The sequence below is a fragment of the Myotis daubentonii genome, chromosome 16 (assembly GCF_963259705.1).
Source record: "Myotis daubentonii chromosome 16, mMyoDau2.1, whole genome shotgun sequence".
Lineage (NCBI taxonomy): Eukaryota > Metazoa > Chordata > Mammalia > Chiroptera > Vespertilionidae > Myotis > Myotis daubentonii.
The window spans coordinates 20839381-20857951 of NC_081855.1; the positions used below are offsets into that span (position 1 = coordinate 20839381).

At 50.6% G+C, this 18571-nt stretch overlaps 1 protein-coding gene across 1 annotated transcript in view; it reads left to right on the forward strand.

Moving 5' to 3' along the window:
- The window catches only part of ITGAE (integrin subunit alpha E), a 62695-nt gene that overhangs the window by 6515 nt on the left and 37609 nt on the right, over window positions 1–18571 (forward strand). The window contains exons 2-4 of the mRNA XM_059669089.1: window positions 9258–9378; window positions 16682–16773; window positions 18249–18316. Of these exons, the coding sequence (XP_059525072.1) occupies window positions 9258–9378; window positions 16682–16773; window positions 18249–18316 (281 nt within the window). The remainder of the gene's footprint in view (window positions 1–9257; window positions 9379–16681; window positions 16774–18248; window positions 18317–18571) is intronic.

Here is an 18571-nt window from a genome sequence, read left to right on the forward strand (position 1 = left end):
GGTTGGCTCCTGGCGCCCGGGTGCCTGAGCGGGCCCCCAGGGGTGGCAGAGTGGGCGGGTGCTGAGGAAGGTGGCTGGGTGTGGACCCGCTTGTGCAGAGGCCCAGAGGTGGGAAGGGTGAGATGGTGTTCAGGGAGGGGGTGTAGAGGAGCTGGGCAGGGCGGTGCCATGGATGCCCGGACGAGGACCCTGGACTATCTCAGGGGTTTAAGTCATGTCTCAGTTACACAGTAAGAAGTGTGCCGACGTCCCCTCTCACCGGCCTGGCTGACCCGGAGGCACAGGCCTGGGCACAGGCCAAGGAGTCCCAATTCCCTGTGGACTTCCTTGATCCAAACTGTTCATAGAGGACAGGGCGCCCCCTTCCCCACTTGGGGTCTTGCTCTGGAGCCCTTGAGGGTAACGGATAGGCCACAGGGAGTCTGTGAGGTCCCTTCACCTGCCCAACACCTGGCCACAGTCTGGGCCCTCGGGGATCCCTGGTGGTGGGGGAACAGTCACAGGCAGTACGTACGCAGGAGATGAGCAGGTCGTTTCCGACTGGAGAAAGGCTGTGGGGCACCGAGTGGCCAGGCGGGGGCCTGGGGGTCAGGGCGGCTTCTGCGAGGAGGTGCATGCTGAGGATGCGGAGGGGCCGGGGCCAGCCTCCAAGCAGAGCCCTCGGGAGGCCAAGATTTGTGCAAATGTGCACTTGGGGGGCTGGGAGGGTTCTGATGCTCCCCTCAAGTCTGCAAAGGGATGCAAGGCCCCAAACGGAAGAGCTCACGGTTGCATTGTCTGCATTCTACTTTGGGGCGCGGTGGGGAGGACATGAATTCCAGGCCCGGGAAACATGGGGTGCAGGTTTGTTCACTCCGTGTCTTTTTTTCTCCCATCCCACCCTGTCCCAGTTCATTCAATGTCCTTTTTTTTAAAATTTCTTTATTAATTAAGGTATCATTCAATGTTCTTGCTAAGAGAAATTGTTTTCTGTCATTTTCTGCTACACTAGAATAGCTTTTGAGTTTTCTGCCCCAGTTTTGTGGATGCTGTGAATGACATAACTGATCATTTTAGTCCTTATGTTGAGTTCGAGAAAGTTCAATTATTTATGCATTTATTCCACAAATAATTGCATTACGTGCCTACCGTGTGCCGTGCGGTGTGCAGAGGCGAGCGCTGGCCCATCATAGAAAGTGCTGGCTCTTTGATACACAGGTTAGCTCTCTCTTCCTTCCGTTTTGATTGGCTCCCTTCTTCTTCTTTTTTTTTTTTTTACTTTTTTCTATTGATTATTTCCCTTCTGTCCTTTTTCTAAAATTCCACCTGCCCCATTATTTTAAAACACGCTTTACCTTCGTGTAGGGTGCCTCTGATGAGCCACCACAAGCTATGCGGGGGGAAGGTGGAGGTGCGGAGGGAAGGATGAGGTCCAGGTGCCCCTTTGTGCCGGCTCAGGAATGGATCCGCCCCCAAGCCCTCTCACACTGCCTCCTTCCTGAGCCTCTGGAAGGTTGGTTTTTAATAACAAATTTTAAGGATGTACCAAAGCAAACAACAATGATTAGCCCAATATACCCATCACACAGGTGGCATTGTTATCAAGTGTTTGCTACCCTTGCTGCATGTATTTCAATGTCTCCTGTTGTTTCTTTTACCAAAGCAATTTTTTAAAAAAATTGATTTTGGGGGTGGGGGGTGGGGGAGGGGAGAGGGAGAGAGAGAAAGAGAGAAACATCAATGTGAGAGAAATATCAATCAGTTGCCTCCCGTACATGCCTCGATTGAGGCCCAAACCCACTGCCTGGGCAAGTGCCCTGACCGGGAATCGAACTGACGATCTTACAGTGCACGGGATGACGCCCGATCGCTGAGCAACACCGGCCAGGGCTCGCCAAAGGTTTTAAGGCCTTGCTGCTCAAAACCTGGTGTGGGGACCAGCACATGGCATCACTTAGGACAGTGATGGCGAACCTATGACACGCGTGTCAGAGGTGACACGCGAACTCATTTTTTTGGTTGATTTTTCTTTGTTAAATGGCATTTAAATATATAAAATAAATATCAAAAATATAAGTCTTTGTTTTACTATGGTTGCAAAGATAAAAAAAATTTCTCTATGTGACACGGCACCAGAGTTAAGTTAGGGTTTTTCCAAATGCTGACACGCCGAGCTCAAAAGGTTCGCCATCACTGGCCTAGGAGCTGGTTCGCCCCACTCCCTGACCCACTAACGCGGGAGCTGCATGTCAACAGGAGGCCTGGGTGAGTCGTCTGCACATGAATGTTTCGGAAGCATGACTTAAAAACAAATCCCAGCACAGTCATTTCCCCCCACAGCCTTCAGTACACATTTCTGTCACGTGTGGCTGTTCTGTGGTAGAGCTGCAACGTTCCTGCCGCCTCACCAATGACCAGCCGCTCCGTGGCCTCATTTACTGCCCGTCCCGACGCTGATCCTCCTGTCGTCCTTTGACGGTTAGTTGGTTCAAGTGAAGGTCCAAAGCGGCCGCCTCGCCCGGCCCGTCGTGCGGCTCGTGTGCCTTCTCTAAGTCCTGGCTCCCGGGAGAGCTCGGTACTTGTCGTAGACGTAGACCGTCTCCTTCAGGGTTTGCATGTTGGCTTCCCCTTGGTGTGGTTTGTTCTTCTATCCCCTAAACGTCCCCAGCCCTGGAAGTCGGTGCTAATGACTTCAATTAAGTTCAAGGTAAACCCTTTTGGCAAGCGTACGCTAACAGTCCTGAGGATTTTGCCACCCCTCCTGCTTCTTTTTGTTTCCTTCGCCAAAGTATTTGACACGCTTGCTACTCAAAATGTGGCCTGATGACCAGCTGCATGGGTGTCATTGAGCACTTGTTAGAAATGTAGCCTTGGTCTCTGTGTCTTTCCTAGGGTGTCACACCAGGAGGCACACATGCTGGGGACCCATCTGGGGACACTAAGGTTTACTAGTGGTCTGGGGGGGGCGGGGGACGGGACGGGATGTCGGCCTAATTGTCAAGTGCTCAACCAAACTCGTCAGTAGCTTCATCCGCTGATGATCGTGGCCCGAGTTAATGATATAATGGCTTGCAAAATTGTGTTTTGTGATTTTATTATGCCTCCCACATTCATTAGTAATCATTCTTCTGTAAAGAACTTTTTCTCATCAACTAGGACTATTTGGCGACCCTGAGATGCAGCTCATAGGAAAGGCAAGAAAACTGCTTAGTATTTTCCTTTTAGTAGTCAATTTTCAGAATAAGGGATGGTTCCCTCATTACTTCCAACGCAGTGTTTTGATTTATTCTCTCTCTCTGGGTTGGTGGCTCTGGGGAGGGAGCCGAGAGGACAGCTGCCAGGGTCTCTGTGCTGAGTCATGCCCCCACACTGCAGAAGCCCCCACAAGTTTTGATTTGTCGTATCTTAATTCTCATTCAGATCAAGATATTTTAGAATTTCTGTTGTGACTTCATCTTGGACCCTAGGTTATTTAAAGTGCATTAATTTCTAAAACACTCAGATGTTTAAAGTTTTCTTTTTGTTATTGATTTCTAGTTTAATTCCAGTAGAGACTGAGAATATATTCTGAATTATTTCAAACTATGGCAATTTATTGAGGCCAGCATGTGGCCAGTTTGGGTAAGCGTTTTACATGCATGTCAAAAACTGTTTATTTTACCATTGTCAGGTAGAGTGTTCTGTTAGTCAATTAACCCAAGCTTGTTAATTGTATTGTTCAGATCTTTTATATCCTTACTGGTTTTTTTGTCTGCTTTTAGAGCTACTATGAAAGACTTGTTAAAACATTAAAGTCTCCCACATTCGTTGTTGATTTTTATACTTTCCTTTTAATTCAGTCGATTTTTGCTATGTATATTTTAAAGCAATGTTATTGGTTATATACATATTTTAAATCATTGTAACTTCTTGATGGATGAAGAACAACATGTTTGTATCTGTATAGTCCCTTCTCTTATGTAAAATACTAGAGGCCCAGTGCACAGATTCATGCACTGGTGGGGTCCCTCAGCCTGGCCTGCGCCTTCTTGCAATCTGGGACCCCTGGGGGGATGTAGTAGTGCGCAAAGGGGCAGGCGGCCGGGCGCTGTGCCGCTCCCGCTCATCCTGGCCCTGCTGTGCCTGCACCGCCACTGCTCTGTAGCTCGCTGCCACTGAGGTGGGAGAGGCTCATGCTGCAGCTGCACTTGCTAGCAGTGAGCCCGGCATCTGCGCTGGTCGGTCAGCTTAGTGCCGCTCCCACTGTGGGAGCGCACTGACCACCAGGGGGCAGCTTCTGCATTGAGCGTCTGCCCCCTGGTGGTCAGTGCACGTCATAGTGACCGGTCGACCGGTCGTTTGGTCATTTGGCTGCTTAGGCTGTTATATATATAGATAGCATAGTCTATAAACCTGTACTTTGCTTACTTACTTTTATTTGTGCCTAAAACTCTACTGCTAAGTGAAAAGCCATTCTTTGAAAAACATACCTCCTTCAATTTCAGTGAAAAATTGTGATGCAGTCCATCCAACCCAATTGCCAAACAATTTTTACTGATGGGAAATTTTATTAACTGACCAATAAATCAAGTTTATATTTTTAAAAACCCAGTAATACAAGTATAAAGATACAGTTTATATATAAAACTTACTGTACTGAAGGTTTATTGTGCCCATTAAAGGGGTAATGAAGGCTTTTAACATGGGTGGTGAAAGATGGCTGTGAGGGAATCATTATTGAGAAGGTACATAGTTCTCTCGACACCATTTCTTCACTGTTTTTCAACCTTCTGGAGACTTAGGTTATCTTACAAATTTTTACTTAAAAATGAAGTTATAGCACAGAAAAATGTCTTGAGGGCAAAGGAAGCCCTTTGAAACCCATGGAAATAGCTTGTGTACTCAACAGAACACAGAACGGGGAAGCCGCCTCTGCAGCCCTCCGATGGGCATGTGCAAAACAAAGCACATGGGGTTTACCCGAACCCGGCAAGCAAGGCAGGTTTGTTCCCTAGGCCAGTGGTCGGCAAACTGCGGCTCGCAAGCCACATGCGGCTCTTTGGCCTCTAGAGTGTGGCTCTTCCACAAAATACTGACTTCTGCGCATGGGCTGCGAAGTTTCAATCGCACTGTACCTGTGTGCCTGCATGTGGTATTTTGTGGAAGAGCCACACTCAAGGGGCCAAAGAGTCGCATGTGGCTCCAGAGCCGCAGTTTGCCGACCACTGGCCTAGGCCATCACTGGGCTAGAAACGGTTATATTCTGACACCCCTGAAAGTGTGCTGTCAGAATGTCACTCGTTATGGCATGTGTATTTGGTACATTCAGGGAAGAAAAAGTCATTATACTATAGTGGTATTGTTACAGAAAAACCGGAGAAGAACCAAGCAACACTTAGAGAGATGGAGTTACATTTATTATTATTACGCGTGGGCCCCGAGGAAAATGCCTCTCAAATCTGGGCGAAATCACACAGAAGTTTCCTGTATTTATACCATTTTACCTTCTTTGTCTCCCAAATATGGGGTTTTTCCGGTTCCCTTTGCAAGTTCTTAAAGAGCCCCTATGCGCTGGCGCTTTGAGACCTCGACCAAAGGCTTGGCCTGACGCCAGCCCTGATAACTTCGTCTGGGGAAGGTTTAATGGCCTCTCTGAAATGAGGGTAGTCTTATTTTCCTTATTATTTAAGCCAGCAAGCATTTACAGAAGCCAGAAATAGCAGGGTTAAAATTTCAAACAGCAGTTTTTATATAAGATGGATGCTTCAGTCTAAGTTTTTTAAGAGTCATTATGGCAAAAAGTTAATTGAACAGTAAGTCTATAGACTGAACTTTACCTGCCTTTGTCTATGTACATGGAAAGTTTTGAACAGCGGAGTAGCATGGCCAGACCATGATTTTTAAGAATTCTTTCTGGCAAGCCCTGGCTGGGCAGCTCAGCTGGTTAGAGCATTGTCCCACACAACAAGGTTGCGGGTTCGATCTCCAGTCAAGGCACATGTAAGAACTAACCAATGAATGCGTAAATGGTGGGACAACAAATCGATGTCTCTCCCCGCCCCCACCCCGCTTCTTCTCTTTCCTTTCTTTTTCTCTCTCTCTCTCAAAAAAAAAAAAATCTGTCTGGCAGCTGGTTGAAAGAGGATGTAGCCAGAGGGACAAGTCTTAGAAGAGAAAGGTCAGGGGACTAATGAACATGTCCAAGTAAGAAACAATGCGGTCAGTTAGGCAGAACTGAGTCCCGACAGAGGCCCAAACACATATGAGGATTCTGAGAACGAGAGAGGTTGTGTTTCAAATCTGTGGGAATTATGTTGAGATCATTTCATTTGGGGGAAGAAAAAGTAAAGGTGAATCTCTGTTTCAATCTACACACAAAAATAAAATCCAGATGAATCAAAGATTCGATAATAAGAAATGAAACAAAATATCAAAGAAAACATTGAGTGAATTGAAAAAAACAAACAAACCTCTGAGTAGGGAAGCATGAGACAAAATTCAAGAGTCAGAAAGGAAAAAAAAATTGACTCCATAAGACGTGTAGACGTGGAAAACATATAATATGCTAGTCAAAGGGCTAAGTGAGAAACACTAGCTGTTACATTGACCATTTCTTTTGGATTCAAAAAACTGTAATGAATGAGAAAACAATAAATGCCTCATAAAAATAGATAACGTATATGAATAGGCTTTAAATGAGCTGATAAGAGGCTTGATCTCACTCACAATTAAAAAATAGTTTTTGGCCCCACTGGCGTTGCTCAGTGGTTGAGCGTCGACCTATGAAACAGGAGGTCAGGGCACATGCCCCGGTTGTGGTCTCAATCCCCAGTGTGGGGTGTGCAGGAGGCAGCTGATCAATGATTCTCTCTATCATTCTCTTCCTCTCTGAAATCAATAAGGATATATATATATTTTTTAAAAGTTTTGGGCCCAACCAGCCTGGCTCAGTGGTTGAGCATCAACCTATGATCAGGAGGGCACAGTTTGATTTCCGGTCGGGGCACATGCCCGGGTTGCAGGCTTGATCCCCACTGTGGGGTGTGCAGGAGGCAGCTGATCAATGATTCTCTCTCATCATTGATGTTTCCATCTCTCTCTCCCTCTCCCTTCCTCTCTGAAATCAATAAAAAAAAAGTTTTGGAACAAAATAATGAGATGCTCCTTTAAAACAAGAACGACAAGGTTGCACACCGTCAGCTGAAGCAGTGCTGGGCGTCGGCGTGTGAACCAGCACAGCCTCCTTGGGGGGCAATCTGGATATATCAATTTTCCCTCCAAACTTTTAATGACAAATTTCAAACATAGAAAACTTGAAAAAATTGTACAGTGAACAGCCACACATCACACTTAGATTTTACAATGGTCAACACTTTATTTTTTCACGATCACACATAGTATATATAGTATATGTAGGGTCTCAAAAATGTATACACACTTGAACAGCTGACAACTCACTTAATTTTCACTCCTTTTTAGGTTTAACTGATTTGAAATAATGGGTGAAGCTAGACTAAGCTTTGAACAAAGAAAATGTATCCTAAAGTGCCACTAGACTTTTTTTAGGGGATACATTAAAGATAAAGTTTACAGGACAAAACTGGCAACAGGAGATGAACTGAGGGCACACAAATATCAAATGAAATGATTCTTGATGTTTTGATTCCATTGCTTCACGTTATCAGCAGTGCCTGGACCAGAACGGTCATCAGTTTGAAAACAGGCATTGACATAAAATTTATTCATTTATGTAGATTCCTTTAAATTTTGAAAATGAATGGTGTATTAATAAACACTGACTTTATAATTATTCAAAGTGTATATACATTTTTGGGGAACACCCCATATATGTATTATTTTTTTAAAAAAAATTAATTTTAGAAAAAGGAAGGAGGAGAGAGAGAAAGGAGGGAGGGAGAAAGAGAGAAATATTGATTTGCAGTTCCGCTTATTTATGCATTCATTATGCCCTGTAGGTGCCTTGACCGGAGATCAAACCTGCAACCTTGGTGTATTAGGACGACGCTCTAACCAACTGTGCTACCCAGCCAGGGCCATATTTATGTTTATATATTTATATTATATATTACATAAAACATATGTATATACTAGTATATATCCACCCATGTATGTATCTGTATCCATCTATCCATCCATCAACCATCTTATATTTCAGCGTATATATCAACTAGAGTTCAATATTTACATAGGGTTGTTTTTTCAGGTAAAATTCACACAAATTTTAAGTGGACGACTCAATGTGTTTCTGACAAATGCACACACCTTTGTAACCCAAACTCTCCAATAAGATATACGGTATTTCCATCACCCCACCAAGTTCCTTCCTGTCCCATCCCTGCTAATCCCCACAGGCTATTTTTTTAAAGATATGTTTTAATTGATTTCAGAGAGAGAGAGAGAGAGAAACATCAGTGGTGAGAGAGAATTATTGATCAGCTGCCTCCTGCACACCCTCTACTGGGGATCAAGCCCACAACCCAGACATGTGCCCTGACCGGGATCGAACTGTGGTTCATGGGTAGATACTCGACCACTGAGCCACACCAGCTGGGCAATATCTTTTACTATAGGTTCGTTTTGCTGGTCCTAGAACATTATGCAAGTGGAATCATACGGGAGATACTCTTTAATGTTGGGCTTCTGTCACTCGGCATAATGATGTCTGTGACTCACCCGCATTGCTGTGTGTGTCAGTTGTCCACTCCTTCTCACTCCCGAGTAGTGTTCCGTGGTGTGGATAGACCACGGTTACTTTATCCCTCCCCTCAGGGACGGGCATCTGGGTGGTTCCCAGTTTGGGACTGTTACAAATAAAGCCGCTATAAACACTCTTGTGCAGGTATTTTTGAGGACATACGCTTTCTCTTGAGTCCCTTGGGGGTACATAGTCTGAATGTATGCAGACCCTCACCCCGGGACTTCCTATTTTCACTTCGGTACAAAGACTCGGTGATGAGCGTGTGCTATGTGACAGGCACAGGAAGTGTGTGGTGAGAGGTGTGAGAAGTGTTTCTGGGGGGAGGCCCGGGGAAGACCTCCTGGAGAAGGGACCCTGGTGCGGACACGGCGGGGTTCAGGAGGAGGATCAGGGCCCTGGTCAGACACACCTGTTCCAGTCCTGTTCCCCTGGGCGGGGGCAAGTCCTCGGGAGTCTTGCTTTCCTCATCTGTGTGGTGGGGATGGTGACACGGCGGGGCTTGATGGGATAACTGGCGAAAAGGCCCCGCCGTGGCTTCACCGGGTGCCTGTTTTGTTAAATATTTCTTTTTTCTTCATAGGCCTGGCTCCTCTGGGGGCCTTCAACGTGGATGAGAACTGGATCCGGGTGACGCCCGGTGAACGCGGGCCGTATGTGCTCAGCTCCCTTTTGCACCAAGACCCCAGCAGCAACCAGACCTGGTGAGTGGGGCCCGGCACAGCAGCCCGAGGGCCGAGGGGGCCCCAGAGAAGGCCTTGGCACCCCCCCCCCCCCCCCCGTCCAAGGCTGGGGAGAGCCTCCGTGCACTTCCCCAAGGCATGGAGGAGAGAGAGGCTGTGAGCCCAGGCCTGTCCCCCCCGGCCCTCTCCTCACCTGGCCCCTCTTTTCTTCATTGCTGAGGTGGGGGGGGGGCTTCAAAACTATTTTAAAATAAGGGTTTTTAAGGCTCCTTTGTCTCTTACAAAAGTACCACATGCTCAGTGTAGGAATTTTGGACAGTGACAAAAATATTTTTTAAAAAATGGAAATTCTGGCCCGTCCGGCGTGGCTCAGTGGTTGAACCACGAACCAAGAGGTCGCTGGTTCAATTCCAGGTTGGGGCACATGGCCAGCTTGCAGGCGCGATGCCCAGTAGGGGGCGTGCAGGAGGCAGCTGACCCATGTTTCTCCCTCTTTATTGATGTTTCTATCAGAGCCTCTCCCTTTTCTCTCTCTACAACCAATCTAAACATAATTTAAAAAACTAAAATGAAATAAAAATGGAAATTCTGAGTCAGAAGGGGGTGGTGGCTAAGAGGCAGTTATGGGTCTGGTGGCAGCTTCACTCTGTTTCTGTAGCGACGTCTCCCCCACAGCCTCACTTCTCATCTCTCCAACGGGGCAGGGTTCGCCTGCCTCCCAGGGCTGATGCAAAGACTGCTGAGTTCACGCACATGTTAAAGGGTTTAGCATAATTTCTGGCCAAATTAAAGCTCAATCACGGTATCTTATCTTTTGAAAATCTCATCTGTACCCACTCATTAGACGAGCAAAAACCTAAATCTGATGACATTCTGTTGGTAAGGATGTGGCTGTACAGAAACTTGCGAGGACGTAAACTGGTGAAACCACCCTGGAGAACAAGGTTGCCACATGTGGTCAGACTGACGATGCCAGTGGCGTGGGCTCAGCGATGCCACTCCCAGATGCCAGCCCTGGAGGGTTCTCGTCGGGGCAGGGTGTCTACGGTAGCCCTGCTGGGAGTGGCGACAGACAGGCATGCTCATTGTTCTGAAAATGGAAGAAATACGCTGTGAATCATGCAATCGGCACTAGCAGCAGGTCAAATGAATGAGATGTGTGCAGTGGTTATTTTTTATAAAATATTTTTTTTTGTTGATTTCAGAGAGGGAAGGAGAGGGAGAGAGAGAGAGAAACATCAATGATGAGAGAGAATCATGGATCAGCTGCCTCCTGCACGCCCCACACTGGAGATCCAGCCTGCAACCCAGGCATGTGCCCTGACTAGGAATGGAACCCCGACTTCCTGGTTCACAGGTCGACGCTCAACCTCTGAGCCACTCCAGCTGGGCAGTTCTGCTTGTTTTTTGTTTGTTTGTTTGTTTTAAAATATATTTTATTGATTTTTTACAGAGAGGAAGGGAGAGGGATAGAGAGTTAGAAACATCCATGAGAGAGAAACATCGATCAGCTGCCTCCTGCACACCTCCTACTGGGGATGTGCCTGCGACCAAGGTACATGCCCTTGACCGGAATCGAACCTGGGACTCTTCAGTCCACAGGCCGACGCTCTAGCCACTGAGCCAAACTGGTCAGGGCTTGGAAGGTATTATAAACCAGGCACACAGTAGGCGCACTATTATGTTAGGCGTCTCTCCCTCCACATAGCCTGTGACTTCCCCCAGGGGCTTGCCTGAGGCTGGGGGCTCATTCTCGTTGCTAGATTGGCCCCGTGTGACGAGGGCTGATGGAGGCATTTGGGCTGTCCCCTGGGCTGTATGAGTAGCATGGCCGGGCCCTTTCTCCCAGTGGACCCTTGCCCCTCCCTCCCTCCAGCACGTGCCCAGCACTGGAGTTGCTGGATCAGGCTAATGCGCTGGCCTCGCATTCAGTTTCTCAAACTTCGCAGTGCTTCTGACCGGGTGTCAGTCTGAGTGATGGATGCCCATCGGCCCCTGGGTCCCCTTGCACCAATGCCTGGGCGCCCCCCCCCCCCCCCCGCCCCAGCTCCTGGCCTGGCAGGCGTAGGGCTCCCTCCCTCCAGGGCTGAAAGGCCTCCGCGGAGTAGGGGAGTTGGAAGCCCTGGGACAGGAGTTCTGAGCCCACCCGGGGCTGGGGCCCATGAAGGCCCTGCACACCTGCTGAGGTGGAGGGGCTCACGGAGGATGTGGTGGGAGGCGCTCCTGGGTTCCTGCCGCAATGACGGAGCCAGAGACCACGCGCCCGCTGCGGGGCAGGAAGTGCCCCGTGGGCCACCAGGCCGCAGAGAGAGGAGCAGGCCTCCCTTCCCTGCATGTGAGGCCAGGGCCCCTCTCCCTCATGCTGCGTCTCCCTGAAACAGGGGTCCTCAAACTTTTTAAACAGGGGGCCAGTTCGCTGTCCCTCAGACCGTTGGAGGGCCGGACTATAGTTTAAAAAAAAAAACTATGAACAAATTCCTGTGCACACTGCACAGATCTTATTTTGAAGTAAAAAAGCAAAACGGGAACAAATACAATATTTGTGTTTGCATGTGGCCCGCGGGCCGTAGTTTGAGGACCCCTGCCCTAAAACATAGCAGCCAGGCTGGCAGTATCAGGGGCGTGGCTGCCACAGCGAGGATGCGGTGGGACAGAAGGAAGGCCTTCTGGGGGGGCGGGGGGTGGGGTGGGAATAGGCTGAGATGAGAGACAGGTTCCAGTTGGGTGGATCCATCAGGTGGGCTGTCGGCTGATGGCAGGTTCAGTTATGGCTCAGTTAGTTAATCAGTTACTCAGTCAGCAAACCTGGAGACCCAGAGGCCACCCACCGTGGTGGGGCGATAAGGAGGTGGGCGGCAGAGGCAGCTCAGACTGAGCCCCGGCCGCAGCCGCCTTGCGTGCCTGATGCGAATGGCCACCTTGCCCCTGGTGGTCCCGGTGGGAACAGAAGCCAGGGGTGGGATGGGTTCCAGTAGTCAGGCCCCTGGCCGGCTTGGAGGTCACCTGCTCCTTCTTTGGGGAAGGCTTCCTGAGGAGCTGGTGGGAATGACTCGGCAGGAAGAGGGAGGGGAGGGCACTGCAGGCAGAGCGGGCAGCTGGGCAAAGGCTGCGGGAGGAAGGCTCGCACCTGCCCCACCAAAGCATGGCCCGGGCCGAGCGCAGTTCCGAGGCTCAGGCTGGGGAGGAGCCTGGGGAGGGAGAGAGGCAGGGGTGCGGAGCAGGTGACCTAATTTGGGGGCTCAGCTGCAGAGCCTGCAGAGTTCAGCTGCACCCACTCTCCACCCCTCAGCCCCGCCCAAGATTAGTCCCCTCACCTGCTGCCTGGGCTGTCATTTCGTCGTCATCACTCGGCAAATACTTACTGAGCCCTTGCTCTGCGCCAGGCACTGTTCCAGACCCTGGGAATAAAGAGCTAGACAAGATCCTTGGGGAAGTGCCAGGCCGCAGGGCGGGACAGACAGAAGCATGTAAACATGTAAGCAGGATACTATGAGGGGACAGGCTCCGAAGGAAATAAAACAGGGGGTGCCCTGACTGGTTTGGCTCAGTGGAGAGAGCATCAGCCTGCGGACTCAAGGGTCCCAGGTTCGATTCCGGTCAAGGGCATGTACCTTGGTTGCGGGCACATCCCCAGTAGGGAGTGTGGAGGAGGCAGCTGATCGATGTTTCTCTCTCATCGATGTTTCTAACTCTATCCCTCTCCCTTCCTCTCTGTAAAAAATCAATAAAATATATTTTAAAAAAACGAAACCAAAAACAACAGTTGGGATGGTATTACCACAGGTCAGGCGGGAGGATGCTGGTCAGGATGGTGGCTGGGGAGGGAGAGAAGGACCGCGCGCTCTGTTGCTGCTGCCCACCGGGTTCCCATCTCTAAACACACGTCCCGGTCTCTCCTAGACGCTGGGATTCTGACCCGCCAGACATGGGTTTTTTTGGTTGGTTGCTTGTTCTGTTTGGTTTCTGCAACAGCCTCACCATTTTTAATTTGTTTTTGTTTTAAAATATACCCCCATATCTCGTGAATTTTCCACTTTCTTTTTGTTCGTTTTCAAAGTCTACAATATTTCTGGACTTAAAATTTTCCGCTTAAATGTTAGGAAGAATGTCACGTTTTCAAAAAATTCTGACTGGTGTTGGTTAAAATAAATTTGTAATGTTGACAAAATGAAAAATGAATAGAGAAATGCTCTCTAGATGTAGGTTGGAGAAAGAACCCACGGGGCTTACGCGTGGATCTGAGGTGGGGCGAGTGAAAGGTGAAGCGAGGACGCCTGGCTCGGGGACGTGGACTGTGGTGGCTGCTGGGGAAGGCGGACAGGGCAGGCTCGGAGGTCAAGACCCTGTGTTCTGCTTCGGACATTTCCAGTTTGCAGTGCCTGTTAGACAACGGGCAGGTGGTTGTTGTATTCGTTTCCTGTTGCTACTGCAGCAAGTTATAAAACATTCACTGGCTTCAAACAATACAGATTTATTACCTTTCCATTCTGAAGTGTACGACATAGGAATTATAGTCAATAATATTGTAATAACTAGGTGTGGTGCCAGGTGAATACTTGAAACATCAGGGAATCACTTTGTAGAAGTGCATGATTGTCTAACCACTATGCTGTCCACCGGAAACTAATCTCTCTATATAAAAGCCTAAGCCACCAACCAAGCAAACGACTGGTCACTATGACACACATTGACCACCAGGGGGCAGACACTCAATGCAGAGGCTGCCCCCTGGTGGTCAGTACACTCCCACAGCCAACCTCCCGCGGCCCCTCCCCCTGGCTGGCCAACCTCCTTGGCCCTGATCGCCGGGCAGGCCGAGGGACCCCACCCGTGCATGAATTCGTGCACTGGGCCTCTCGTACAGAATAACATTGAATGTAAACTGTAATTGAAAAATAACCTTTAGCCCTGGCCAGTGTGGTTTAGTAGTTAAGAGTATGGGCCTGCCCACTGAAGGGTCATGAGTTCGAGTCCCAGTCCCTGTCAGAGTGTGTGTGGAGGCAACCAATTGATGTCTCTCTCTCTCTCTCTCTCTCTCTCTCTCTCTCTCTCTCTCCCTCTCTCCAAAAGTATCAATGGAAAAAATATCCTCCCGTGAGGATTAACAAAAAATAAAAAAGACAAAGTTTTGGTCAAACATACAAATTAAGACATTCCTCAAAATAAAACATTTAAAAAAAGAAGAAAAAGAAACTTTAAATTAAAAAAATCCAGGATAATTTCCCCATAATAAGACCCTTAACTTAACCAAGTCCACAAAGTCGCTTTGACCATGAAAAGTAGCGTAGTCCCAGGGTCTGGAGATTAGGACGCCGACATCTGGCGGGGAGGTGGGGCGGGGGCGGTGGACATTATTCTGCTTTCTACGGCCAGGCTAGTCTGCCTCGTGCTGGAAGGATGCTAGGCCCGCAGGTGCCGAGGTGGGAATCTCAGCATTTGTGGGTGGATGGGAGCCATGGGGCGGCGGGGGGCCCCTGGGGAAGCTGTGCTGGCAAGGAGGCAAGACCAAGCCTCAGGACTCCGGTCAGAGGTCAGACAGCGAAGGAGCCAGCGAAGGGGCCTGGGGAGGAGTCGGGAGAGAGGTCGGAGGACGTCAAGGAGAAAGGGCGGCAGGAGGAGATGGTCACTTTCGCCCAGGCTGCCGAGAGGGTGAGGAAGATGACGACAGAAAGGTGTCCACTCGCTCTGGCCATGTGGGGACCACTGGAGACCTCGGGTGGAAGTCAGCTTGGGGTGGGTTAAGCTGGCGGGGCACACACACCGGTGTAGATGCTATTATTGTCCTGTCGACCGTGGAGATGGGTAAAGGATGTATTTACACTTCCTTAAATTTAATAAAGTTCATTTTTCACAATGTGCAGCTGGGGCGTCCGCACCGTCGGTGTTTCTGGTACATGACTTGAGCTCTGTGCTTTGAAGCTAGGTTAGTCAGTCCGTACTGAGGAGCCCCTAGGGCTGTCCTGGCCCAGGAACTGGGGGTCTCCAGTCTCTCAGAGACAACAGCTGGGGGTCACGATACGCCTACAGTTGGGGGGGAACTTCCTTACACGGCTTGTCGTGTGTTGCTTTGCCAAACAAGACTGGGTTATTGAGCTTGCCCCGAGCCTTGCCTTTGGACCACCCTTCCTTCTGGCCTTGCCCCAGATTTCACTGGGTCTTTGTCTTTCTTGGCCGACTTCCCAGCATCTTTCTTCTTCTTGTCGTCCTTGGGCGGCCTAGAGGCACTCGGAGAGCAGCTGCTACCACTGCTGCCTCGATAAGGTGTCGGACAAAAGGGCCATTTTATAATTTTAAAAGATGTAGATGCCAGGACCGGTTTGGCTCAGTGGATGGAGCGTCGGCCTGCGGGCTGAGGGGTCCCGGGTTCGATTCCGGTCGAGGGCATGTGCCTGGGTTGCGGGCATGTCCCCGGTGGGGGATGTGCAGGAGGCAGCTGATCGATGTTTCTAACTATCTCTCTCCCTTCCTCTCTGTAAAGAAATCAATAAAATATATTTAAAAAAAAAAAGATGTAGATGGATGGGAGGTGAGGAAGTGGAGACAGTACCTCCTTCCTGCCCTCCCCCCAGCCCACTCTAGCCTCATTATGACCTTTCAAGCCGTAGACTAATTTTGTTCTTCCCTTTTATAAAGCCCTCTGTGGCTTCCTACTGCTGTTCGCTGTTACCAAGCCCAGCCTCAGGGCCGCTGCCCCAGCACTCCTCCCTCACAGCCCTAGGATGCGGAGCCCACTCCCTGTCTCAGGCAGCCCAGCCCTCCCCGGGCAGCACGGGCAGTGAAAAGGTTTAGGTGGGTGGGTGGGTTGCGGGGCAAAGTTTGCTGTTGGGCCTCACATCTTCTGAGGCTTAATCAGGCTGAGGCGCCCACCCCCGACCTCTAATTCTGACTGACTCATAGGATAGGGGCACCAGCTGGGGCAGCCCTCTCTCCCCGGCAGCCACTGAAAAGCCGGCACTGCCCCCGGTATAACCAATGGTGCTGCTGGTGGCTTCCTGGGTCCCCCCACGGCCACCACCCACCCACCGAAGAGCACAGTCCTTGTTTACCAGCACTATCACCCTCTCCGGCAGGGTGGGCCATTAACCATTTCCTGCCTGGAGCTGTGCAAAGGTAGAGGCTGAGCCATGGCTTCCACGTAACGTGGTGCCTGCCACCCTGGGCGGGGAGGCTGCCGGCCTTTCCCAGGTCTGTGCCCGCTCCGTGGTTTTCCAGGCGCGGAGCCCGGGAGCCCGGGGGCCTGGGGTGGGCAGGCGGGGCGTGGGCGGGCAGGGGGGAGGAGGGTATCAGCAAGCGGCTCAACTCTGCGGTCTGCCCTCCCCCTCAGGCTCCTGGTCACCAGCCCCAGAACCAACAGGACAGCGGGGCCCCTGCATCAGTGTTCCCTCACCCGGGATGAGCTCCTTTGCCAGCCTGTAGGTAAGTCAGGCCCAGCTCCAGGGAAGGCTCCCAGGACCCTTTTCTAGGAGTCCCACCCATCCAGCCCAAACCATTCCAACCCCAGCCCCATCTAACCAGCCCCTCCCCCCAGACTCCAACCCCCCCACCCCCCCACGGCTCACTTTCTATCCCAGTGCCCAATCCCATCCCAACCCAACCCTAATCCCCGCCCACCTCTCCTGACCCAATCCTAACAGCAAAAATCTACCTAACATGTATTGCGTGTTCCTAAGTACTTCTCCATCCACTTTTAACCCTCAAAACCGTACCATTTGACCGAAGAGGAACCTCCAGCTCAGGGAAGTCCTCTGGTTACCAGGATGACTAAGGTCACACAAATAGCATTGGGGGCACCACAGATGCAAACCCAACTTGACCTGGTTCCAAAACCTCACCTGTCCCAACTGATCACACCTCACTGGCATCCATCCCTCCCCGCCCCATCTAACCGTGGCCACCCCAACGTCCAGCACATATTAGGTGCGCAGTAAATGTTGTTTGAAATAATTGAACGAACAAATGAATGGGCCATATTCATTTATTAACCAAACTCTGCCCATCCCACTCAGTCTGACACAAGGCACACACTCGCGGGTGGCCCCTCGGCTGTGTATGGCAGAACCCTTGTCTCTGAGAGGCACCGTGTTAAACAGCCTCAGAGGGGGACACAGTCCAGCAGGGTGACAGGGTGACCCAGTGGTTCAAAATGAGACCGTGTCCCCAGGCCCACACTGGGAAGGGAGAGGACGGAGCGACCGCATCTGCCCCTGGGGCAGTAAGGTTCCCCAGAGATGGCCTTTGAGACTGGAGGGTCCATCATTCCTATAGCCAGTGCCTCAGCATCCTGCACACCTCCCCCGCGCTGCACACACTCACTCCTGCTTCTCTACCCACCGGCCCCGCCACACTGGGAGCCCTGGAGGAAAGCCCCAGTTGTGCGGGGCCAGCACAGACAAGGGTTCGGTGAGCCTGGAGGGGGGGGGGCAGTGAAAGATGTAGAAAAGACAGACAAAGAGAATAAGCTGGGTCTAGCAGGATCTCCTGTGCCTGGCTGAGGCCACAGAGAGAGACCCAGAAGGCAAGCTGAGCCTTTATTTTATAGCCAAAGGTAAACAAGGTCGTGGTCACCATAGTTACAATGTTCTTGGGAGTTTCACTTGTTTTGGCAGCACTTGCTGCACCTCCCACAGCCCATTAGCTTCCCAGGAAGGATCTAGGGAGCGTCATGAGGTCAAGCCTAATTATGCTAAGAGGGCTGTGCCCTCTAAGCTGGGACTTGTTTGTGGCTTTGCCGACAGGTCAGTCCGAGGCTTAACCCTATAGCCGCTCTACACCCCGTCTCAGTTATTTCTAAGTCCCCATCACCATCTGGCCAAGCCCTGTGCCCCCTCTGACCTGGCTCCACGGCGGCCTCCCTGTGTCCCTCCCACCTCACCTGGACTTCACTGTTTCAGAGCATGTCCCCATCCCGAAGGGGAGGCACCGGGGCGTGACCGTTGCCCGGAACCACCACGGTGTTTTGGTGAGTGTGCGTGGGCAGGGGGCTGGAGGGCCTCGGGAGGCGGGCACTGACTCCTGTGGCAAACCCGTGTTCATGCCAGTCCTGACTGGCATGCTCTTCTCAGGGCCAAGGCCAGGTGTCTCCCTGGTGCCAACTCCAGGGCTGATCTCAGCTCTGACCCTGGCACCAACGTCTGCCCCTGGTGAGCGGTGAGCAAGCTGTTCCTGCATTCCCTGCCTGGTTGAGGCATGTGGTTCTGGGCAGCTGTGACTCAGG